We start from the raw sequence: 21781 nt of genomic DNA on the forward strand, positions 1-21781 counted from the left end.
CTGTACTTTCATGATGGCAGCTCAACCGTGGTCAAACCTTTACGTGATCGTCGTCCTTTGAAATCTGCACAGTCACATTTCCACATCAGAGTTGAAAGAGAGTCAAAGCTTTGCGCTGATAAGGCAATTTGATTTCATGAAGCCAATATAGCAGCAGGTTACAAAGCCGAGCAGTTAAAACAGCAGGAACTCTGGATCCGCTCCACGTTTCAAGTCGATTTTTGTTGACTCATAGCTTTCAAGGCACAGAGCTGACAACTTTTACTAACTTAAAGCGTATGCGTAGTTAATTCTGCTGGGGGAACCTCTCCATATATACACTCCAATTATGGAGAGGGTCGACTTGGAAGTACCTGAAACAGATCTGTTCTCCTGTGCCTCACACGTCCCTATAATTAGAACCATACCTGACTTTAACACCCACTAATGATCCGAGAGAAGAGGAGGGCGTTGGTGGGAGGAGGAGGAGTAGGAGGAGGAGGAGGAGGAGGAGGAGGAAGAAGGAGGGGATGTTGCAGCCTTTGTTCTTCCCAGACAAGCTGGCATCATCGGCCCACCCTCCACCATGCATCACCCTGAAGGCGCTGCAGTAGTTGGGCTCGGCCCGGACACCAGGGAGAGGAAGCAGGGAAGAGGTGGAAACCAAATCGATGTTTGCCACAGGACTTTCCTCATAACGATTCAACCTCTCGCAGCCTGTGTGAAGGACCGTCCCGTTTGTGGTTGTGGTTCAAAACAACAGTACTTTCCGTCACTGCCCATTCTTTTCTAAGCATACAGTACTTTTGATTTGATGCGCACCATTTACAGAAGCAGAATAAGTTTCTATTTTCAGTAAAAGTTACATAACTCTGAACGTTAATTACAGCCAGAGCGATGTTGCGATTCTGAGGCAGATACTAATGTGGATTATTTGAGGTTTTAAAATTGGGCCATTATTCATTTTGCACATCGTACACCAGCACTTCCCACGCTGATGAATAAATCATTATATTTATGGCTGTCATGGGGATGCATGTACACCATACAAAGGTCGTACAAGTACACAAACTTTAGAGTGAGAGATAAGTTAAAGGGTCTGACTGTGTGGACGACAAAAAACGAGATGGACACGGCAAATAGTGCTGCACACACCAAGTTAGAGATCAGTCAGTGTAAAAAACTTTATTTGTACGGCACTTTTCAAAAATCAAATTTAAAGGTTTGCAACATTTTACAGTTCATACATAGAGATGTTGAGATACCTTTAAAAAAAAAAAACTAACATTATATATTTTAACAGCAGTATGCTACCAACCCTGTATGGAAGTGCTGGTTGCTTTTGTTGTTTTGTAATTAGCAACACTAACGCCACCCCTCAGTATTAATATCTTTCATACTGTACATAATGCCTTTTTAATGTGGGTCTTTCCAGCATGAAAGATTATAAGTATTACAAGTATTTTGGCTAGCTCTCACTAACGCTTCTTTACCGGAAATCATTTCTTCTTAGACGTTTTATTAACGGTACTTGCCGGTGGCAGTAGAGGGAAACTCTTGACATGGAGCAGTGAAGTGAAGGTGAAGGTTTAATATTTATCACTTCGTCACCTAGATGCAGTATTTTTTGTTGATGACCATAATAAAAAGTCAATAATGGGCTGAAACCTACGGAGACACTTTGATGATTGATATTAAATGTTCACTCTTGACCTCGGAAAGATCTCGACCAAAAAAAAAAAAAGGGTCGGCAAATTTTTATTTACAAATTCATCTGACACAATTCGTGGCCTCGCTCAGTGGAGGAAATTGCTGAGCGAGGCTGAAAGCTTCAGGAACACCTTGTGCTGACATAGTTTTTTTTTTTTTTAGGTCAACGTTATGGTCTCTTATGCCTCCTTCCTCTGCTGTGATCTTGTCATACTCACTGTATTCCTGTTCTCGTCCTTGCAGGGCATTGTGGGGAATCTGTCCAGTGGGAAGTCGGCCTTGGTGCACCGGTACCTGACGGGGACCTACGTGCAGGAGGAGTCTCCCGAAGGTAAGAGTCTCCCGGAGGTGCAGGGTCACGAGGAGCTGGTTCAATCCCAAAGTGAAGTGTGGCTCCTTTAGCCTCATTGTCACGCCGCTCGTTTGCCTCACAGCTTGTGGGAAATAACATTTTTACTGACGAGTGAAAGTGAAGAGACATGAGGCTTGATGATGTCGCCCGATGATGCTTTTCAAAAGTCAAATTATACAGAAACCCGCTGACTGCTAAATGAGCTTCCTTTTGTTTTTCACCAGAATAAAGTAGAAGTTGGCTCTGACTGCTGCTCTGCTCAGATGGATGGCTTTATCAGGACGTGTGTATTAGGATGTTTACATGACGCATGGCACCGGTTCGCCTTGTGAGAGTGTTTTTATAATTTGCCTGTTGTGTGTTTGATTATATCAAGCTTCTCGATGCCAGGGTTTATAATTGCTGTGGCTCAGTTGATGAATTTCCATTTCGTTCCTCCACTATCACTGGTGAGATAATGACGAAGCGTAACTTTCCCAGTAAATTAGGGCTGTGAAGGTTCCGCATGAAGGTAAAACTGAACTCCATCAATTATCCGAGACTGTCGATGTAAGATTTTTATCACAGCCGTAAAGCATAAACTTCCTGGGTGTCCTGATGTAGAATGAGCCGGTTCAACATGTCTTAGAATGTGTCATCTGCAGGAAGGGACCCCCCCCCCCCCCCTCGCCAGTTATAATTAACTTGTTAAGATTTGAAAATCTGATATCCTAGAATTTATCAGCAAAAATCATACTGACAACGCCCCCTTCTGGCCCCGGAAGGAATGTCCTCCCCTTTTGAAAAATGCACTGAAGATGTTGGCAAACGCAGACTTAGCTGATGATCTTTGAGGGGTTTTGCAGTGTTTCATTTTCGAGTAATTATAGCGAGGATGAGACATGAAGTGCATAATTAGTTTTTGGCATTTGGCCGCACCAAGGGAGGAAAAATGTTCATAGCTTAATTAGTCCTCGAGAAATCAATGGTGGAAATGCAGGATAAAAACAGAGCGAGCGTTGTTTCTGTGATCAGGGAACAAACGTGAGCCTCTGCACGGCGGCGTGTTGCTGTGATACAACATACCTGTCCCATGATGAGCAGCTGCTTCGTATGTGCTCTGACACATGGCTTCACTTCAGGTCGGGCGTTTGCATTGCAGAAAGCGTTGCCCAGCGGCGGCAGGTTCAGTTGTGTGTGTGTGTGTGTGTGTGTGTGTGTTTTTTTTCTCGTCAGTGTTTTGTTCCTGGGCCTTTGCTTTGATATCTGAACAAAAAAAAAAAAGGTACTGGGGTGCGTTGCCATGGCAACACCGGATGGAGCTCTGTTGGATTGTGGCTCCGTGTCGAGGTCTGAGCCTCGTCGCGAGCAGAGTGTGCTCACTGCGTGTTAAACCGGGCCCACCGACTTGCCGGCTCTCTGCAGGCAGTTTGCAAGGTTATTAGTCGCCTTATTTTAATGTGAGCTTTTGACAACACGTATAAATTATTCATCACTACTCCTCACCGTGTCGGAGGAAGAGAGGAGCCTGACAGTGTGCTGCGTTCTACTCCCAGCGCTGCTTTTCTATTTTTCAATGCATTTGTATCAGCTCGGCTCTGAATTAAGACAACAGCCTCCTGGATGATTATGTAACTGAAATAGTTGCCTCAGATTCCACGCGTGTTTTTTCGCCCCACACCCGCACGCCTCCGATACACAAACTGGTTTCAGTGAGGCTTCTCTCCGGCGTGACATGCAGGACTCGCTGCCAGCGTCCACACACACTGTGATGAATCTGGTCTCGGCGTAACGAGATCCTCCTCATCTCTCTGCTCTCCTTTGGAGCAGGATTCAGAAACGCACAGACACATAGTTTCTCAGTCCTTTGTCTGAATCTCCAAAGCTGTGTCAGTTCAGTGGAAGAGAGAGAAAAGAAGCTGGCTGGTGGTTCATGAATCTCTCTCTGTCTCTCTCTGTCTCTCTCTCTTTCTCTCTCTCTTTCTCTCTCTCTGTCTCTCTCTCTCTCTCTATCTCTCTCTCTCGCTCTCTCTCTCTCCTCTCCTCTCCTCTCTCTGTCTCTCTCTCTGTTACACAACCAGCATCTCCCCGGGCTCAAGAGCCGGTGCAAAAGGCTGGGAGAGACCCCCATTTGCCAAGCGGGCTAAAGTGGACTTAACAGGGTGGAAGCTTGGCTCGAGTGATATGTATTTGCTTGTTCAGACAGGAAATCATTTTGCCTATTCAAAATGACAGTGACGAGCTACTGTATTTCCCCTATATCTCTCCTATGATGCGAGATCAGTGCTTCTAGATGTTAGCGAACATATCCGCGTATGAAACCCCTGCAAACATGTAGCAGGTGTAATTTTATTCAGCCTTTTATACATGTCCTGATCTTTCCTTTACTTTTTTTAATCATATTTCCCATTCATAAGGCACAGCTTCCAATGCTTTCTAATTTAAATGTCCTTAATCCCCATAGGATCCCGAAAACTATTCAGATTATATGCTAAATCAAATTTATTGCAGAGTTCTCCCATCAGCCGGCTGTGTATCTGCAGCCAGCGTTACCTGCGGCAAGGAATATGCATTTGTATCTGAAAGGGAATGAGGAGGTTGCATAACGCTCAGCTGCCGTCAAGTGTCAGCTCCTCACTACTACCCTGTAGACACGGTGTGACACGAGCCACACCAGTTCAGAGGGTTTCTGATTTTATCTCTCTTTGATTCCCTCCCTCTCATTTTAATCCCAGCGTTAATTTATTCCAATATTCCTACCATTTCACAAGTGTAATGACTTTTGTGTGTCGATAAAAATCGAGCAACTCACTCGGTGAAGTGATGGATGCAGCGTACATGCAGCCTGATGGTGTTTGTAAAGTGAGAGCGGGGTCTTTCCAGGACTCGCGGCGGTGGCGCTGAACTCGTTCGCTCAGCAGCTGTGCATTAGACATGCTAAACTGGGAGTTCTCGTCCGTATAATTGGCTCCAGAGAGACCTGGCTTCCTGTCGGCATACGATCATGTAACGGCAACACTTTGAGGAAAATCAAGAAGCTGCAGTTTAACTCACTTCACCAAGCTTGGTCGAGCTGTGCCTTGATACAATTTGGTTTATTTTACGATTGAAAATATAATATGTTACAATTCCCCTTTAAATGACTAGACATATGTTATATATAACGTGTCTTTAAATTCTTCTTAATGTTTCCAATAATGTTCAAACTCTGAGAAATCCCTGAACGTATTCAAGGGAACGGGACGTGTCATCTTCAAGGCCTTTTAATTGTGTCATATCTATGCTACCCGTGGCTTTAACCATCTGTGCTACAACTTCCAGGGAAACCGACGTATGAGGAAGGAAAACACTCCGCTAGCCAGTTAGCTATTATCTCCCTCCATCGTTGAAGTGGTCACTAGTAATGAATGACTGTGAATAGCAGGGTCAGGGGGGCACTGTCCCTAGCTGGAATCTGACTGGCTCCTTTCCCGTCAGTACACATCTAGTATTCACTTTTATACGAACACAATGGGCTTGAACGAGGAACGATTTGACAAAGTTCAGCTCAAAGCTTTAACACTAACCGTGACCAAGGAATGACTTGAATGTGCACCTTACTGAATCAGGAATCGGTTATGGATGTTGGACGTATACTGTGTGGCCACTAACGTAAAGAACACTTGTGTATCCCTGAGTCTCATCAGGTAGATTTTCATCTGCATGGTGGTGAAACCTAAACATCAGCCAACTAGGCCTCTTGTTGTTTTGAATGAGAGACCCCTAGTGGCCAAAGTAACATATAGTATATTTACGGAGCTTAAAATGTGTTTTCATTAATTTTCTACACTGGTGATGAGTTATTGTACCTCTGGAAAGAGAGCATTTGTTTTGCTAGTACTTGGCCGTACACAACATGGAATTTTAATCGACTCTTGAAATAAATATCTCTTCTCTTCTTCATCAGGTGGACGGTTCAAGAAAGAAATCGTGGTGGACGGACAGAGCTACCTTCTCCTGATCCGAGATGAAGGAGGCCCTCCAGAGCTGCAGGTATGACCGCTGTTCCTTCTCTCTAAGGCTCCAGAGATGAGTCTGCAGACTGTGATGCAGAAAGGAACTGTGCAGAGACAGAGCGTCACTTCACTGCAGGACTCTCTGGAGCAGTGTGACGCTGCTCTGTGGTCCTTCTTCCTAAAGCGCTTAAAGGACAGCAACAGATCAATGAGCAATCTGAGCCAAAATCTTTGTGTGGGTGTGTGTGTCTGTGTGTGAGATCAAAGGGACAGTGCAGCAGATATCTGTCCCTTTACTTTGTGGGATATGAATAGTTTTAGAATGGGATGTTATTGACAATGTGATCTGTCGGTTTATGCTTCAAATGTGATAAATGGAGGAATTTCTTCCCACTAATCCAGTCCTGATAAATGACAGAGCAGCTACCAGACTAAACTCAGTCTTATTCCTGAACCATGATTTTTCCAGACAGTGTTGGGTCTTACCTCCCACATACTGATGATCCAGGGCTTAAATCAACTTAACATCGGGTGCCCAATGCTTTCTGAATATAGACTGAGATTCATTCTGACTCTCTGATTGCACAGTATCTGCATCATCCTGTTTGGACCTTGATATAAACAACTTATGTGTGAGTCTAGTAACTACTAAATGATTCTTTCAAATAGAAGTAATGGAGTAGAAATGTGGTATTATCTTCTGAAATGTGGTGGAGTACAGTATAATAGAAAGTAGCATAAATTGGAAATACTCGAGTGAAATAACATATAAAGCTGCTAAAACACATTTTTATTAAAAGCAATGAAAACAACTACTGCATCAAATGTGATCTGACAAGTCACACAGACGCATCACTGAGTTCCACAGTTCCTCTCAGTGTTATAGCATTTTTATTTTTGTCATTTATTTACAGGGTTGATTCTCGTAGCATGCAGTGAATAATGCCCAAGAATCCATATTGTTTGAGCTCTTGAGTAAATATTTCTTGTTCCTTCTGCTAAGTAGCAGAAAAACTATAAAACATTAATACAGGCTCAGACACCAGACTTAAGTTCATTAATGTAGTTATTTCCCACCACTGGAAAACAACTGTCTCGGGAGTCTTTTAGCTTTTCCCTGTCTTTTTATGAGCAAAGCCTAATGTTCAACACTTAATCTACTTTGCTAACAAGCAAAAAGGTGGTATATGTGGCAGAGCGTGATATCTAGGGCTTATTGAGTTTTCTATTTGATTTTGGAGTTTCATTTCTTAACTATGAGCTATTTGTCCCTGCTGTTTTAAAGCCGCACCTAAAGTCCATAGATTAGATACGAATCTAATAAGCCACGCGCCCCAGAGAGAACACAAGCCGACCTGCTGCAGGCTCCATTCATAAGATTCAGTGTCTCCTGTCACATGTGATCTGGGTGTGAATTCATCATTCGGTGTCTACGAGCAGCCGCAGCCACAGGTGCCCGAGCTCACATTTACACTTGCATCATCTCGCCCTGTGAGATCGGGGAATAGGGGTGAGTTCGGCTCGGTTGTCGGTTGACTGTATAATTAGTGGCATAATTAAAGGCCTCTGTTATGTTCCCACTCGCAGGGAGGCTGAGCTGAGTTGTGGCTCGGAGGCTTGAAGAAGTGGGGGAACACAAGGGGGATAGTTATCATTTGATTGTCACCGTCAGGGCGACTCCGGGTTCTGCTCTGCCTGAGAATGGATGGTGATTAGGATTGATTTCCTCCGCCCGGGGGGGGGGGGGGACCTCGCCGCAATTTGATCGTAAAGTATGTGGAGATTATGAATGTATGCGACTGTGCAGACAGAATGGTTCCAAGATTATGATAGCAGAGGGGATACATAAAACAGAAAGGGCTTCAGTGGCAGGGTTCCATCCTTCAGTCCACCTGGTGATGGTGCCCAGCCAGTGGGTTGTAGCTGCTGCTGCACTGCCCCCTTCTGTCTGTGTGTGTGAACTTCCATTACAAGATAAGACGCATGAAAAACCACTCAGCTCAGATGTCTTTATATTGATATATATATTTGATGAAAGCCTTTAGGCCATCGTGCTTGAAAAATCAATAAATAACAAACAACACAGTATTTAGACCCCCACACAATCCTTTAATTTCTTTGTTTAAAATGATTGAAACTACAGTTGTCATAAGAAAATCCAAATTCTATGAATGTTAACATATTTTTCATTTCAACATCTTAATTTCCTGGTTTCACTTACAACGTAATGTTCTGGATATTGATACTGGAAGTTTCATTTTCCACATTAAAATAGTTTGAGCTGTTTGTCGGAACACGATGGCTCCACACTAGTTATAAGTTCTATTACTCGTACGGACAGGAAACCACATTTCTGAGCGGCGTGGTGGCTCTAAAACCAACCGTTAATTTGTGTGAATGTTCTCGTGCTGTAATGAGGTTTTATTTTTCACAGTGATTCAACGTCACCTCCTCTGCTTTGTCCTCAGTTCGCTGCCTGGGTGGATGCGGTGGTTTTCGTCTTCAGCCTGGAGGATGAGATCAGCTTCCAGACGGTCTACAATTACTTTCTGCGCCTCTCCAGCTACAGGAACACAGCTGAGGTCCCCATGGTCCTCGTTGGAACACAAGGTGTCTGCCCTACACCTGATACACACTTCTGTTTTGTCAAGATATTGCTTCCTCTCAAATTGAGCAATACTTTCCTTGCACAGGAAGTAGTCTATGTTTTTACACCGTCTTTATACTATACAGGATCCAACAAGGGGTTGAAACGGTTACCAGTATCACAGTAAACCATTGTAACATTACCGGTGGTTAATAGTACCGATCAAATTTTTATCATCATTAAAATCATGGTTAATTATCGTGGCAATATGTTTGATACTGTGCAGCATCAACAAAGTCTCCGTGACACAATCAGCCTTCTTTGCTTACAACTGAACGTTGGAAAACACTGGTTTAATTAGCTGTCATCATCATCACATTCAAAAAATGACTTCACAAATTAGCTGATTTCATAGATTTGATCATAATCTACTTCGAGCTAACTTTTAACTTTTATAATACAACGATAACACTGATAACTTCACTATAATTGGGTTATTAATTAATTAATTTCTATACCTTTCATTTCCTTATGGTCATGAAATGACATTCAAGACTAACAATGAATCGATCCTGTTGACATGTGTTTTTGAGCCTGATTGTCAGTTTCTTATTTCAGTAAATCTCTGTGGTACAAACGCTGTTAAAAACACATCAGAGCGACGTCAAGACAAATGTGTCTGAAAATAATCCCAAATAATAATTGGGCTCCAAGGGAGCCACAGGTGCAGACAGATGATCTAACACTTTGCAGACATTTACACAAATACAGAATCTCTGAAGCCATATCCATCATATTTCAGGTTTGAGTAAACACTTCTCTTCTTATCCGGTTCTCTCAGATGCAATCAGTGCCGCCAACCCCAGAGTGATCGATGACTCGCGGGCCAGGAAGTTGTCAAATGACCTGAAGCGCTGCACGTACTACGAGACCTGCTCCACCTACGGCCTGAATGTGGAGAGAGTCTTCCAGGACGGTGAGAGGGGGGGGCGTCTGATGGGGTCGACATGTGGTAGATGGGAAATGACAAGGTGGAGGCTTTCAGCAGAGCACGTACCTCCGCCCTGACCAACCAGTCTCCTTAAGTTCAATCAAGCTGCAGGATGTTCCGTAATATTTACAGCCCAAACCAAATCATCTGAGAGGTTATTGACAGATTATCTGTAATGATTCTTATTTGATTACAGTCTGAGTTTACAGTTTATAACCTTATTTCCAGGCCAGGTCCCTCATTGCAAAGGCAGTTAAACCAAAGACTGTGTTTATTAACTGATCACCATCATACATTTAAATCAATCTTATTTCAGAAAGATTGAAAGATTGTAGGTTGATTTCTTGACAAAGACACAACTAGGATACAGGATTTGTTCAACTCAAGTCTCAAGACAGAATATCACATCAATATAATGTTAAATCAACATTTTTGTTCTAATCTTCTGCGTCAGTCTGTTAAACATGAGTAGGGAAGGTATTAAAAATCACGGCTGGAGATTTGTTTCTAACTGTGAAGTATTGTGAGTTTCGCGAGTCACACGCACACATTTCCTTGACTCACATGAAGCTTTATTCAAATACATTAATTCCCTGTGTGCTGCCCGCTCAGCAGCTGTGATTGGCAGCGTGCCTTTATGAACAGTTGAGGAGACATTAAAAGGCTCACTTCAATTAATTCTGCTGCTGCTTTTTTTTTTCAATTAAATTCAATACAATCGTCAAACACTACAACAAGTAATTATGGAAGCTAAACCCATGATAAAGGTTTGCATACAAATGGGCCGCTCCAAGCGAGAGAGGCTGGTTAATATGCAGTTGCGCATAAATGGCGAAATACACTTTTAATGTCTCTTAAAAGAATCTCAGAACTTTCTATGTCCCCCCCGAATCCATAATTGAAGTCATGAAAGTGTCATTTTGAAACTCGGCTGCTTTAACTGTGGCACATTATCCCCTGAAGGCTGCGGCTCCTGTGAGAGCCCGTCATCCCGCCGCAGAACATCTGAATATTCAACACAATGTTCACTTTGCATTTCATCGACTGTCGATGCAGAGACATGTTGTCTTCCCCGCCCGCCCTCCCCGCCTTAATTGTTTCCCGAAGCCCATTTTGAAATGATTAGAAGAGATGGATGTGTTGGCTGTCTGCTGGTACAAGTCGCTCGGCGTTGTGCGTTAGTCTTTCCCGTATTTTTTCTCAGCCGCAGTAGGCAGCCGGGCATCATGGTCCCAGCTGTCGGCGCAACTTCAAATCATCTCTCTTTCCCCTCAGTGCTAATTCACGTCACGTCTCCCTCCCTCGCCACTCCACCCAGTCCCTCACTGGGGTGTGCCACGAATTAAACGATGGATTGTACCAACTGTAAACCGGCAAATCAGGTTGTTCGGCTGGTGACAATAGTCTCATTTGGTTAACATCACGCCGCAGAGCTGAGTGAGATTGTGAGAGTGTGATTACTCTTCTTGGAAATAGAGGTACCTTTTTTTCCTCCCCCCGGAGATGTGAGTAAGCCATTTAGCAGTGTGCTGCTCGCTACCTGACTGGAAAACAAATGGCCCGAGGTGGTTTGGATAATGGGCTCATATGCTTCTGCGTCTGACTGGAATTAGCTTTGCTTACTTTGCTGCGCTTTATTGGATTAATATGGTTCATGATAGCGTTCTGTTCGGGGGAAAATGGAAAATAGTTTTCTTTTGGATTTCAGCCCAGTGTGGACATGACTGACATTTCCAAACGCTGTGTAAAATCTACACACACACACACACAGTAGTTTACCCACAGGTACAGCTGCTGTTTACAACATCCTGTGTGTGTGTGTGTGTGTTTAGAAAACTAAGCAGGGTGAAAATCCATAATATCATAAGGTCACAAGGAGGAAAATGTCATCACTGAAATTCAGCATGTAAGCTCAAAACCAGGCAAAATTTACTGATTATCAATATGTTTCTCTTACCAAATAAGATTAGGCAGATTGGTCCTTTGATGATGTAAGAGATTCTATACTTTTAATAGAGGAGCACGATCAATATAGATGTGTGGGAGTTAAACATTTCCAATACCAATATATCAGCTGACATTATTATCAAATGTCAAATGTATGACCAAGAAATGTAATTGATTCTTTACTAGAAATTACTCAAATAAACAAATAAAACCAAATACTGTATAGAGAACTTAGTTCCATCCATCATGTTTATCACTTATCCTTTTGAGGGTTAGGGGCCAACAACCATTCATGCTCACATTTCATGCATATGGTCAATTTAGAGCCTCCAATTAGCCTGACCCCTGTCTGTCTCCGGTCTGTGGGAGGAAGCTGAAGTACCTGCACCCACGCGAGCTCGGGGAGAACACGCAAACTCAGTGGAGGCATGTGAGGCGACCGTGCTAATCACTGTGCGGATTCATATGTAGAACTTGAATTAAAAAAACTAAGAAAATGAACATAAAAGTAAATCTTTACTGCAGTATTTATTCTGTAAGATAAAAGTTTTCATATTGGCACATATTTGCAAACTAAGACTAGAACCTATATATCTGTGAAAGACCCAGAGTGGATGTTTTACATTTGGGGCTCTGAGTTCTTAGAGAACAGCATTTCAAACAGATATTTAATATTTTAAACAGTCCCCACATACTGATCCACCTATTGCCCCCCCCACCATGTATTTCATGTTTTTCCCATGAAAACAAAACAAGTCAAGGTCAACCTAGAAAACAGTGTTTTGGAAACAAGTGTCACACACACACACACACCTCACACACACACACACACACACACACTAGGAGATACACTGTCTGCACAAACTGAAGCCAGAGCAGCTTTGGTGATACTTGGCACAGACTCTGCATCTACTGGAGGGATGAGCACGAGTCTTCTAATTATTCCCTCATTTGGTATTTTGATGATGCTGGTGGAGAGTGTGTTGTTGTTTGGAAATCACCCACAGGTACACTCATAAAACCTCTCAGTGACCCCTTTAAATATGCAAGCATCTGCTCCCATTTTGTTATTCAGATTTGTCCTCGTCAGGTTTTTATACCCTCTTGTGTGTGTATAATCAAAACCGGTGGCAGTGTAGGTTTATACACTCCTATAGTCTGACTTATAAATAACAGAGGCGGCCTGAAGTCAGTCAGTATGTATTCCTTGCTGAAAAGCTTTTGTTTCTTTAGTTTCTCATCATAAAAAAGTTATTATTTGATCAAATGAGAAGTTAAAAGCATCATGTGTCTTTGCCTCTCTCTCCTCCAGTTGCCCAGAAGGTGGTGGCCATGAGGAAAAAGCAGCAGCTGTCTATTGGTCCATGCAAATCTCTCCCTAACTCTCCCAGCCACTCATCAGTCCCTGCTGCATCCATTCCCTCTGTTCATATCAACCAGGTGAGATGAAAGAGTTCAAAGACAGAACTGTGCTTTAATGTACATTAATCCAAATAACCCTTTCAAGGCGTCCCTTAAAGGTTCAGTGTGTAGAATTTGGCGACATCTAGTGGTGAAGTTTTATGTTGCAGCTGAATAACCGTCACTTCAACCTCCACTTCCAAATATGACCGAGAACTTGTGGAAGCCTTCAGGTGTCATAAAGAGTCAAAATGTGTTTAGTTTGTCCAGTCTGGGCTCCTGTTAAAAACATGGCGGCCTCCATAGAGGATATTTGCATCAGGAGTGGATCTCCTAATCTTTATATTTAAATACAAAGGGGCCGTTCTAGGTTAAAAATCAACCAATTCTTTTAGATGAAACACAGTGTTGAAAACATCACTAGGATTACTTTATATTCAATTTCTGCCGATAGATCCTTTCACCTGAATCCTACACACTGGACCTTTAAAGATGTTGTCCACATTAAATATGTCCATAACTAACCTGCTTGTTTGTTTTTATTCACTCTCCATTACTGATTTTCAATCTCCCTACCTCCCTCCCTCCCTCCCTGTGCTCTCTCCCTCTGCTCTCTGTCGGTTCCTCTTAATCTCCCTCTCTCCCCAGGCGGCCAATGGTGGGGGTGCGTTCAGCGACTACTCCTCCTCTGTTCCCTCCACCCCCAGCATAAGTCAGCGGGAGATGCGCATTGAGACCATAGCTGCCTCCAACACGCCCACGCCCATCCGCAAGCAGTCGAAGCGCCGCTCCAACATTTTCACAGTAAGTATGCGACAGCTGATGCAAAGCAACACCCACTCTCACTACTAGGAGGCATGTTGCCAGGCACACTTTGTCCACCAGAGGGAGACAGGTAGCTCGCGATGCACCCAAGCCACCTCTCCTGCCTCCGTCGGAGGAAATGGAAAAACGTCTCGTTCACACAGCACAACGGGCAAAGGAGAAAAATAAAAAGACTACATAGAAATTATATTTTGCTCCCCCAAATGTTAAAAATAAAAAAAGATCAAAGGAATATATATCAGAGAAAGCACTGTGGGAAAAAAAACATCAACTCTTCTCATGTCCTTTTTCTTTGCTAATTGGATGTAGTAAATGCAAATGGATTAAGTTTCTCATCTCAGCCATAGCAAACTGGGCCCTCTGCGCCGTCAAACCCCCCCCCATCCCAACCCCCTCTTATTTGTACTAGACTCTTACTTTGCTGTTGCTTCCCGTATGGGGATCATCAGACTGCAAACTTCGTCTCTGCTGACCAAGCTAAAGTCAAAAAGTCAGAGCCAGCCTATATGGCCCAATTACATGCTGCTAATAATGCATGCCAGCACCTTCTGACATAGAATCCCCCACTCATCATCTAGCCGAGTCTAGATAACTCCCCCGATCCTCACCCCACTCACGTCTATTCTGGCCCGACTGCGAGATTCACAACCACACCAGTGCCCCCCCCTCCATGTCTGCCTGCTCTACACCCCATGTCCAGTCGTATTCTCCCTCTGCTCTAACCAAAAGCACATGTGCGCACTAACCACTCTAATTTCCTGAGCTGTCCCGAGCTTGTCTTTTACTCGTAGCCTCTGGCCCCTTCTTCTTCTACCCAGTGTGCATCCCTCTCTCCTCCTCCTCCGTCCTCCTCTCTCTCACACCAGCCTCCTTCTCTGCTGCTAAAACTTTTCCTTGAATCTCACGCAGCCGGACCTCCGCCTCTTCAAGCTCAGGGAGGTCTGTAGAAATCCTACTACACCACGGCCTTGTTACTCCTCAAATCTGTCAATTAATCGTGTGAAGAGCTTGTTTGAAAAAAACTTCCGAATGCATTTTCAAACCCCAAGTGACTCAACGACCGACTCTTGTTTTACAAAAGTTAATTTCTCCCCATTTTTATCGTCATTTTTTAGTTTTTCTTCAGAACTCTTTTTGCTCTATGAAACGGAGATCAGGCTACATGAGATTCCTTCTTTCCTGATAAACCCCCTTCCATTCTCTAAAACACACCTGTCTCCTCCACCTGTCTCCTCCTCACCTATTTCCTGTTGCAATCTGACCCTGTCTTCCATCTCCTGCCTCCTCCTCTCCCCCAGCTCTTTCAAACTTACCCCCTCTCTCACCTCCCAATCCATTCCCCTCCCTCCTCGTTGTCTCCCACCGCCTTCACCCCGTCACCCCAGCTGTTGTGGGCGCCGCATGCACTGTGGCCTCTGAGCAATACAGGCTGTGTGCTAGTTCCCCTTGTTGTCTCCCTTCCCCCTGCTAGGTAGTGACTAACCATGTCCACCAGAGAAATGAGCCTCTCCCCGTCCGCATCATGGAGATGCCGAAGCACGCCACCTACCCGGTGTGGGTGCCAGAGTGGCAGGCCGAGCGGGAGTTTCAGCTCATGACCTTCTGAGGAGCGGCGAGCCGAGGGTGGGAGGTGGAGGAGGAGGAGGAGGAGGAGGAGGGAGGGTGAGGGAGGAGAGGAGGAGGAGGAAGCTGAGGAAGGAGGCGGGGGAGGAAAAATGAACAGGGCGATGTCGACATTTCTCCAGTGACACTTGGAGAGAGGAAGACTCGCAATGCCGACCCTTTTTTTTTTGTTGCAGTTTTACCAAACAACAGAAAGAGAAAAGATTTCAGCAACACAAGATTGTCGAGGATTTACCTGTCATAGCTTTGTCCATTCTGAAAAAATCCAGCCTCTGTGTTACAAAATAAAAGTCCGGCGAGTCACCGATAAGACCGCTGGCTGCCATCCGTTTTTTCTAGCCACACTCTTGTAAGTACATCACTCTGTAGATTTTTGGAGAGGAGTTCTGAATGACAGAAAATATGCCTTAAGAAATATACAGACTCACACAAGTCATTACATCCAAGAAACTTTGTTGAAGGAGAAAATTGCTGCAAGTCATCCAAATGTATTCAGATATAAAGTCAAATATCTCGGCGCTGGCATTGGGACTCTTGAAGTTATAAAATCCTTTGCGACGTGCAGTTTATTTGGTTCAACACTTTCTGCTTCTGGTTTTCGGACTGAATTTAATCTGCAACAAAAGCTTCAGATGTAGTTTAACAGGAAAAGCCCCTTGAAGTTGTCCGAATCATTTTTGAAGGTAAATTTGTTTTTTTTATTTAAGTATTAAAACTCGGAAGCTTTACTACAGAAGATCTTCTCACTCTTGTCTTTTCACCGACCTCACAAATCAATCTCACCCCAGCCAGTCATTTCAAGCCAGTTTTATACCATGTCTGTCCTCGGCCACTAGGTGTCAGCACAGTACGCATTATTCTTTCCTAGTGCTTCCATGGTCAAAACCTCTTAAATCTGTTTTGTAAACTCGTCTGTGGTCTCCTGACGTCTTCAGGCTGTCCGTCCCTTTTTGTGTTGAAAAGCACACTATCAAGGAATTTAGAGAAAATACTCCAACGTTTTTTATACTTAAATCCATCCCACCCATTCATTAATATTCAATTATTAATGTCTGCCATTCCGTGTTTGCCCCATTCCATATTTTCGAGTTCCTTTACTTGTTAGTGGATCTCAAAAATGAAAGCAAAAAAACTAAAAACAAAAAAAATAACCATTTGACACTGTTTTTCAATATTTGCAGATTTGTGCTTCTGTTTCCAACCTTTCTTCAACAAAAAGGGCTTTCCACCTCCTTCCGAATTAGAGGAGCATGATGGTTTAAAAAAACAAAAGAGTCCCCCTGCTTTGCCAATCCTGATAGAGAGGAGGTTATTGATTGAGGACTTAGAGCTCGTCGCTGCTTTACCCTCGCTGCTGTCTTGCACTCAGGGTAATGCATAGAGCTCGCACTATATGGAATCCATAGGCTTAAGTCGGGTCCAATGCGGGAGTGTTTGAGCGCACTCAACGTAGACTGTCGAGGTGTCACCACGCGAGACAGACTGTAGGGACTCTTCTGGAAACGCCCCGTCCACCCTTTGCCCCCCCCCCCCCGGTCCACCCTTTGCCCACCCCGTCCACCCTTTGCCCCACCACCCCCCAACCCCCCCCCCCCCCCCCCGACTGTCATTCAGACATCCCATAAGAAAAAAATAACCCCACGCTGTACACTCGAGTCACTCTTGGAACTGTTATCCAGCCAAAAGGACACAACCGTTCCTAACATGACATCACACTGCCTTTTTCCATAAATGAGGACTCAAGGACTAGAGGTGCCAAGTTTTTATTTTTGTTTTTTATTCTTCCTTCTAGATTTTCCAACATTTCTTTGGTCTGTTTTTCTGCGTTGTGTTCTTTGAGTCATTCTTACTTTCCAGAGAGTATTGCAGTATTGAATGGAAAAAGAAAAAATGTGGTATAAATGTGTATATCATAGAGGTGTTTTAGATTAGAGTAGCTTGGGGTTATTTTATGAAGGCCTTCATAAAAACATAGTGTGTCAGGGTGTGTCAGAGATATTCTATTGAAAAGTTCACAACAAATGAAACCTGGGTTGCACCGACTTGTATGAATGTAGTTAACCGTTAACCTTTGTTTTCCTCTTTTATTTATTTCAAGTTATTTATTTCTTTTGCACATTCTCTTCTTTTCCTTTCCTTTGTTCATTTGGGTTTGATTTAGGTTTGGTACAGAGATTATGAACTCTTGCATAATCGCTTTTTTCTATCATGAACGGATTGACAACTATAGACTGCTGTATATCTTGTATTGTATTTTATTTACAATGGTACTCTATAAAAAGTACATACATATAAGGAATATATGAAATAATGCCTTTATTGTCCATCCTATATTTTGTGGGAACTGCAATGTTTGGGTCAATCTGTTGAATATTTTGAAGTGAATTTGTGACTTGCTTTGTATGGTGTCTGTATAGAAGCTAAACAAGTCATCATTAAAAAAATAAAATGTTGGAAAAACAAATGGTCAACACCAGAGTTGGTTTACTTGAACTCAGACTCTACCTCTTCTCCATTGGTGACTGGACATTTCTCATGATCTGAGTGAGACCATCCACCCTCTTGTCTGTCCCTGCCTGTACCTCATCTCCTTATCTGTGTCGGGGTGGGAAGGTTAACCTGGTTTATATCCATGCACTTTGAATTGATTGACTGTCTAACCACTTTGTTTTTCCTGCAAAGAAACTTAACCTGTTTGTTTTTGTTGCATTTTTGTGACGTTCCAATGTTTTTTTTGCATTTGCAAATGAACTTCCTGTCCGAGCAGGTTTTGTAGGTCAGAGGATGCTACGTGGACTCAAGTCATCTGCTTCAAAATAACCATTTTCCCCCTTCTCTCCCTTTAACCTGTTGTGACTTGTAACTAATGCACCATGCTACAAACGCCCTGAATCAGTGCATCTGTACTGACGCTGCTCTGGGTGTAGCAGCAGTGGGTCTGCAGGGGTCCACTAAGGGCCCCACTAAGGGCCCCCCTGCTCTGGGTCTCAAACAGAGCCGGACGGATCCCCTTCCTACAAAGGGTTTCAGGGCTGAGTCATGACTCAATGTGTGGTCGTCCTTGGTCTCCTCTGTGTTGAGATGTGTCTAGTGTGGTCTTGGTTTGGTCTCTGTTTTAAGTTCCTCTGTTTTGAACTTGCACGTCGATGTTACCGCTGTTTGTTCCGCTGGTCTGCTTGTCTGTTCATTTTTCGAGCTTCTTTTTGAGACTTTTTTTTATTTTGCAAAACGTCGAGTTTCTCCCCAAATACTGAGAAAACACAACCAACCTCTCCCCACCTCACTCCGCTGACCCCCAGTCGCTCTCTCTCTCTCTCTCTCTCTCCCACACACACACACGCACAACCCCAACACTCCCCTCACTCCCCCCCCCAGACTCCCACTCTGCTTGGTCGCGGGTGTGTCGCTTCAGTTGCTGACTTGACTCTCTTGTTTCCTTGCAGTCACGGAAAGCCAGTGAACAGGCAAAGAGCGTTGACAGTAAAACAGACAGCATAGGCAGTGGAAGGGCCATACCCATCAAACAGGTGAGCACATATTTGTTTTTTCTCCCAGTTCCCCCTCTTTCCCCCTCGGTAAGTAAAAGCCCTCATTGAATCACTCTGTGGTGTTATTTGTCTTCCCCTGATATTCGCTGCTGTAAAGATTGAATCTGTGTAAAGGCCAAAGAATGAATCAATGTCACTGTAATGCTAGATTTAGGCATGTATCACTGTGACCACTAGATGGCGCTACAACACAGTATAACAAAGTACCTGGATGCCAGTATAAGCAGAGAGTAGGAGGCCGGAGCTGTGAACCAATATTATATCGTTAATAGCAAAGACATTTAACTGTTTGTGTAAATTACTGAGCTCTATATAATAACATTCAGGTTAAATGTTCTAAAGGCAAATGCATTCATTTAATTGCAGGTGCATTTATTTGTGTAATTGATTAAAACACTGATAATTAAAAAACAATTAACATGTTACTCAAATGATTATAACTGATAATATAGGCTTATTTTAATTAAGTGTATACACACTCATATATTGATAATCTTACACTAACATATAAACCACATTAGAATCAGTTATTGTCTAGTTTTATTTCTTGTGTTTAAACTCACCAGTTTGATGATTCCAGTTCTGTGATCAATTTCTCTAATAATTGTCAATCTTAATCCTGGATTGTGCCGTTTAATATAAAAGCATTTGGTCTAAACTTGAATATTATTGTTACTGCTCATAATTGTGTGTGGGTGGTGTTCCCTCATAAAGGTTCATTCATGCTCATCCATACAATCAACATAGATAACCATTCATTTGATGAAGATTTCATCAGGTATCCCAGGAGACGTTATTTTCTTCGGTCTGATTTTTTCTCATAGGTGATTTCATATTCTGTTTTTTTAGTATTATATAATCAGTCCAAGATTTTTTTTTCTTTCGTAGTGATTTCCTTTATTCTCCTTATTTTTTATTGTTTTATTTCTCATATGATATATTCTTGCACAGTAGCGGTAAGGATCGTTCCTAAATGTCCCGTCTGTAACCAAAGGGAGTAATTGACACATTGATTAGTAATCACTCGTGATTACACGAGGGCTTTCCAACACGGGTCAGCATCCTCACATTATCCTCTTTACCTGCAAATGATTCAAGATGACACGTTGAGCCAGACCTTCTCGTTGCGTTGGGTAGAAAATTGCTGAGGCTTTGGTCCAACTGGAATAATGTCAGGGTGACACTTTCAAGCCCCCCCGCTCAATCAGAGAGCAACGCTGAGGAGAAGCCACAGTTTAACAGACACTGTGTCTCACAGCTGGTCCGTCTCAGAGACGCTCATGTTACTGATAAAACATTTCATGATATTGATTGATTGTTTTATTGTGTTGCAGCTCTTTTATAGACAAATTTCACTTATTAAGATGATATAAGTTTAATTTTCCATTTAAGTAATGCACAACATGAAATATAGAGTTTCCATGGGATCTTAAAAATTCTAAAATTCAATCAAAATTCTCAGGCCTCAGTCTTTAAAACTTAATTTTATTCAAAACCAAAGTGGAACAGATAACTGATACAATCATCCTGATCAGAGCTTAATCTCAGTGCAATCGTATCGGCGGTCGGAAAGACAGCTCACTCCCGTAGCATGTGAGATAATGTGGCGTTTCCAGGGTAATTCTCTGCTACGCTACTTCACTTCATCCTCAATGATGTAAGTACTTGTGTGACTCTGATATTCCTTCTCATCACATCGGACGTACTTGACATTGGTCTTAAATTTCATTCATTATGGTCTTTAAAAGTCTTTCATTGAACTCGCTGAAACCTGCAGAAACCCTCAATACAGAACTTTTGAAAAGTGGCCTGTCGCAGAACAACATGACATTTCTATTTGATCTCAGTGTGCGCTCTTGGTTTTTTTAAATGCAGATTAGTGTAATTCCCTGCGGAACCCGGCTAATCTGCAGGTCGATTTACAGATTTAAAAAGAAATCCCCCTCTGAGCCGTCTTCACCGTAAACGCTGCCGCTCTTATCTCAAACATTATATAGAGTCCAGGGCCAATTTCCCTCAGTATCAGGGAAACTTTTGACCAGATAACCAATCGCCACTTTTATCTACTGAGATTTTTTTTGAAGGGCTGCTGGGGGGGGGGTTTGGTTACAGGGTTGGGAGGAGGGATGGAGTGGAGGGGGGGCAGTGGTGTGACTGTAGCTGATCTCCAGCCCAGTCAAATGCACAATCAAGGGGATCAAAGTGTCAATGTGGGCTTAATTACCACACACACACACACACACACAACCCCTTTACCCCCCTCCCTCACCCCATCAGGCCAAATTACACACAGAGTGACCCCCCCCCCCCCCCCCCCCCATCCTTCACTCTCTCCCTCTGCTCCCCCTCCCCAACTCCCATCTATAAAAATAGTGAGAGAGGATAACAATGCACTCACTGCTGAGGAGCTGCTGGCGGCTTCAGTAGTGAGTGCATTCCCGCCCCATCACCGGACCCCTCCCACACACACGCACACACACACACACACACACACACACACACACACACACACACACACACACACTCCCCGCTCCTCTGTTACAAAGGGACGGCCTATCACTCAGCCACAGTGGCAGGATGCAGCTTTCTCCCAGTCGTCTGACAAAAGGAAGGCAGAGACACTATCTCCTCCGTGTAGATATGACAATTGTGTGGAGACGGGGAGCGCGTCTGTCCATCGGCCTGTTTCCTTATGTCGCACAGACTGGACACACTCGTCTCCTTTTGTTTGTGTGGGTGTGGGTGTAGTCGTGTGCTTTCTAACACTGACACACTCACACACACACAAACACACACACACACAAAATGTCAAATGATCTCATAAAAAAATCCACAGTACTCGAT

General features: G+C 43.4%; 1 protein-coding gene across 2 annotated transcripts in view; it reads left to right on the forward strand.

The window, feature by feature from the left end:
- Window positions 1-21781, forward strand: part of agap3 (ArfGAP with GTPase domain, ankyrin repeat and PH domain 3) — a 114803-nt gene that overhangs the window by 52139 nt on the left and 40883 nt on the right. For both annotated transcript variants that reach the window (XM_062404450.1, XM_062404449.1), the window contains exons 3-9: window positions 1933-2020; window positions 5967-6052; window positions 8484-8625; window positions 9444-9578; window positions 12853-12980; window positions 13590-13745; window positions 18833-18916. In XM_062404450.1, the coding sequence (XP_062260434.1) occupies window positions 1933-2020; window positions 5967-6052; window positions 8484-8625; window positions 9444-9578; window positions 12853-12980; window positions 13590-13745; window positions 18833-18916 (819 nt within the window). The remainder of the gene's footprint in view (window positions 1-1932; window positions 2021-5966; window positions 6053-8483; window positions 8626-9443; window positions 9579-12852; window positions 12981-13589; window positions 13746-18832; window positions 18917-21781) is intronic.

The sequence above is a fragment of the Platichthys flesus genome, chromosome 14, assembly GCF_949316205.1.
Source record: "Platichthys flesus chromosome 14, fPlaFle2.1, whole genome shotgun sequence".
Classification (NCBI taxonomy): domain Eukaryota; kingdom Metazoa; phylum Chordata; class Actinopteri; order Pleuronectiformes; family Pleuronectidae; genus Platichthys; species Platichthys flesus.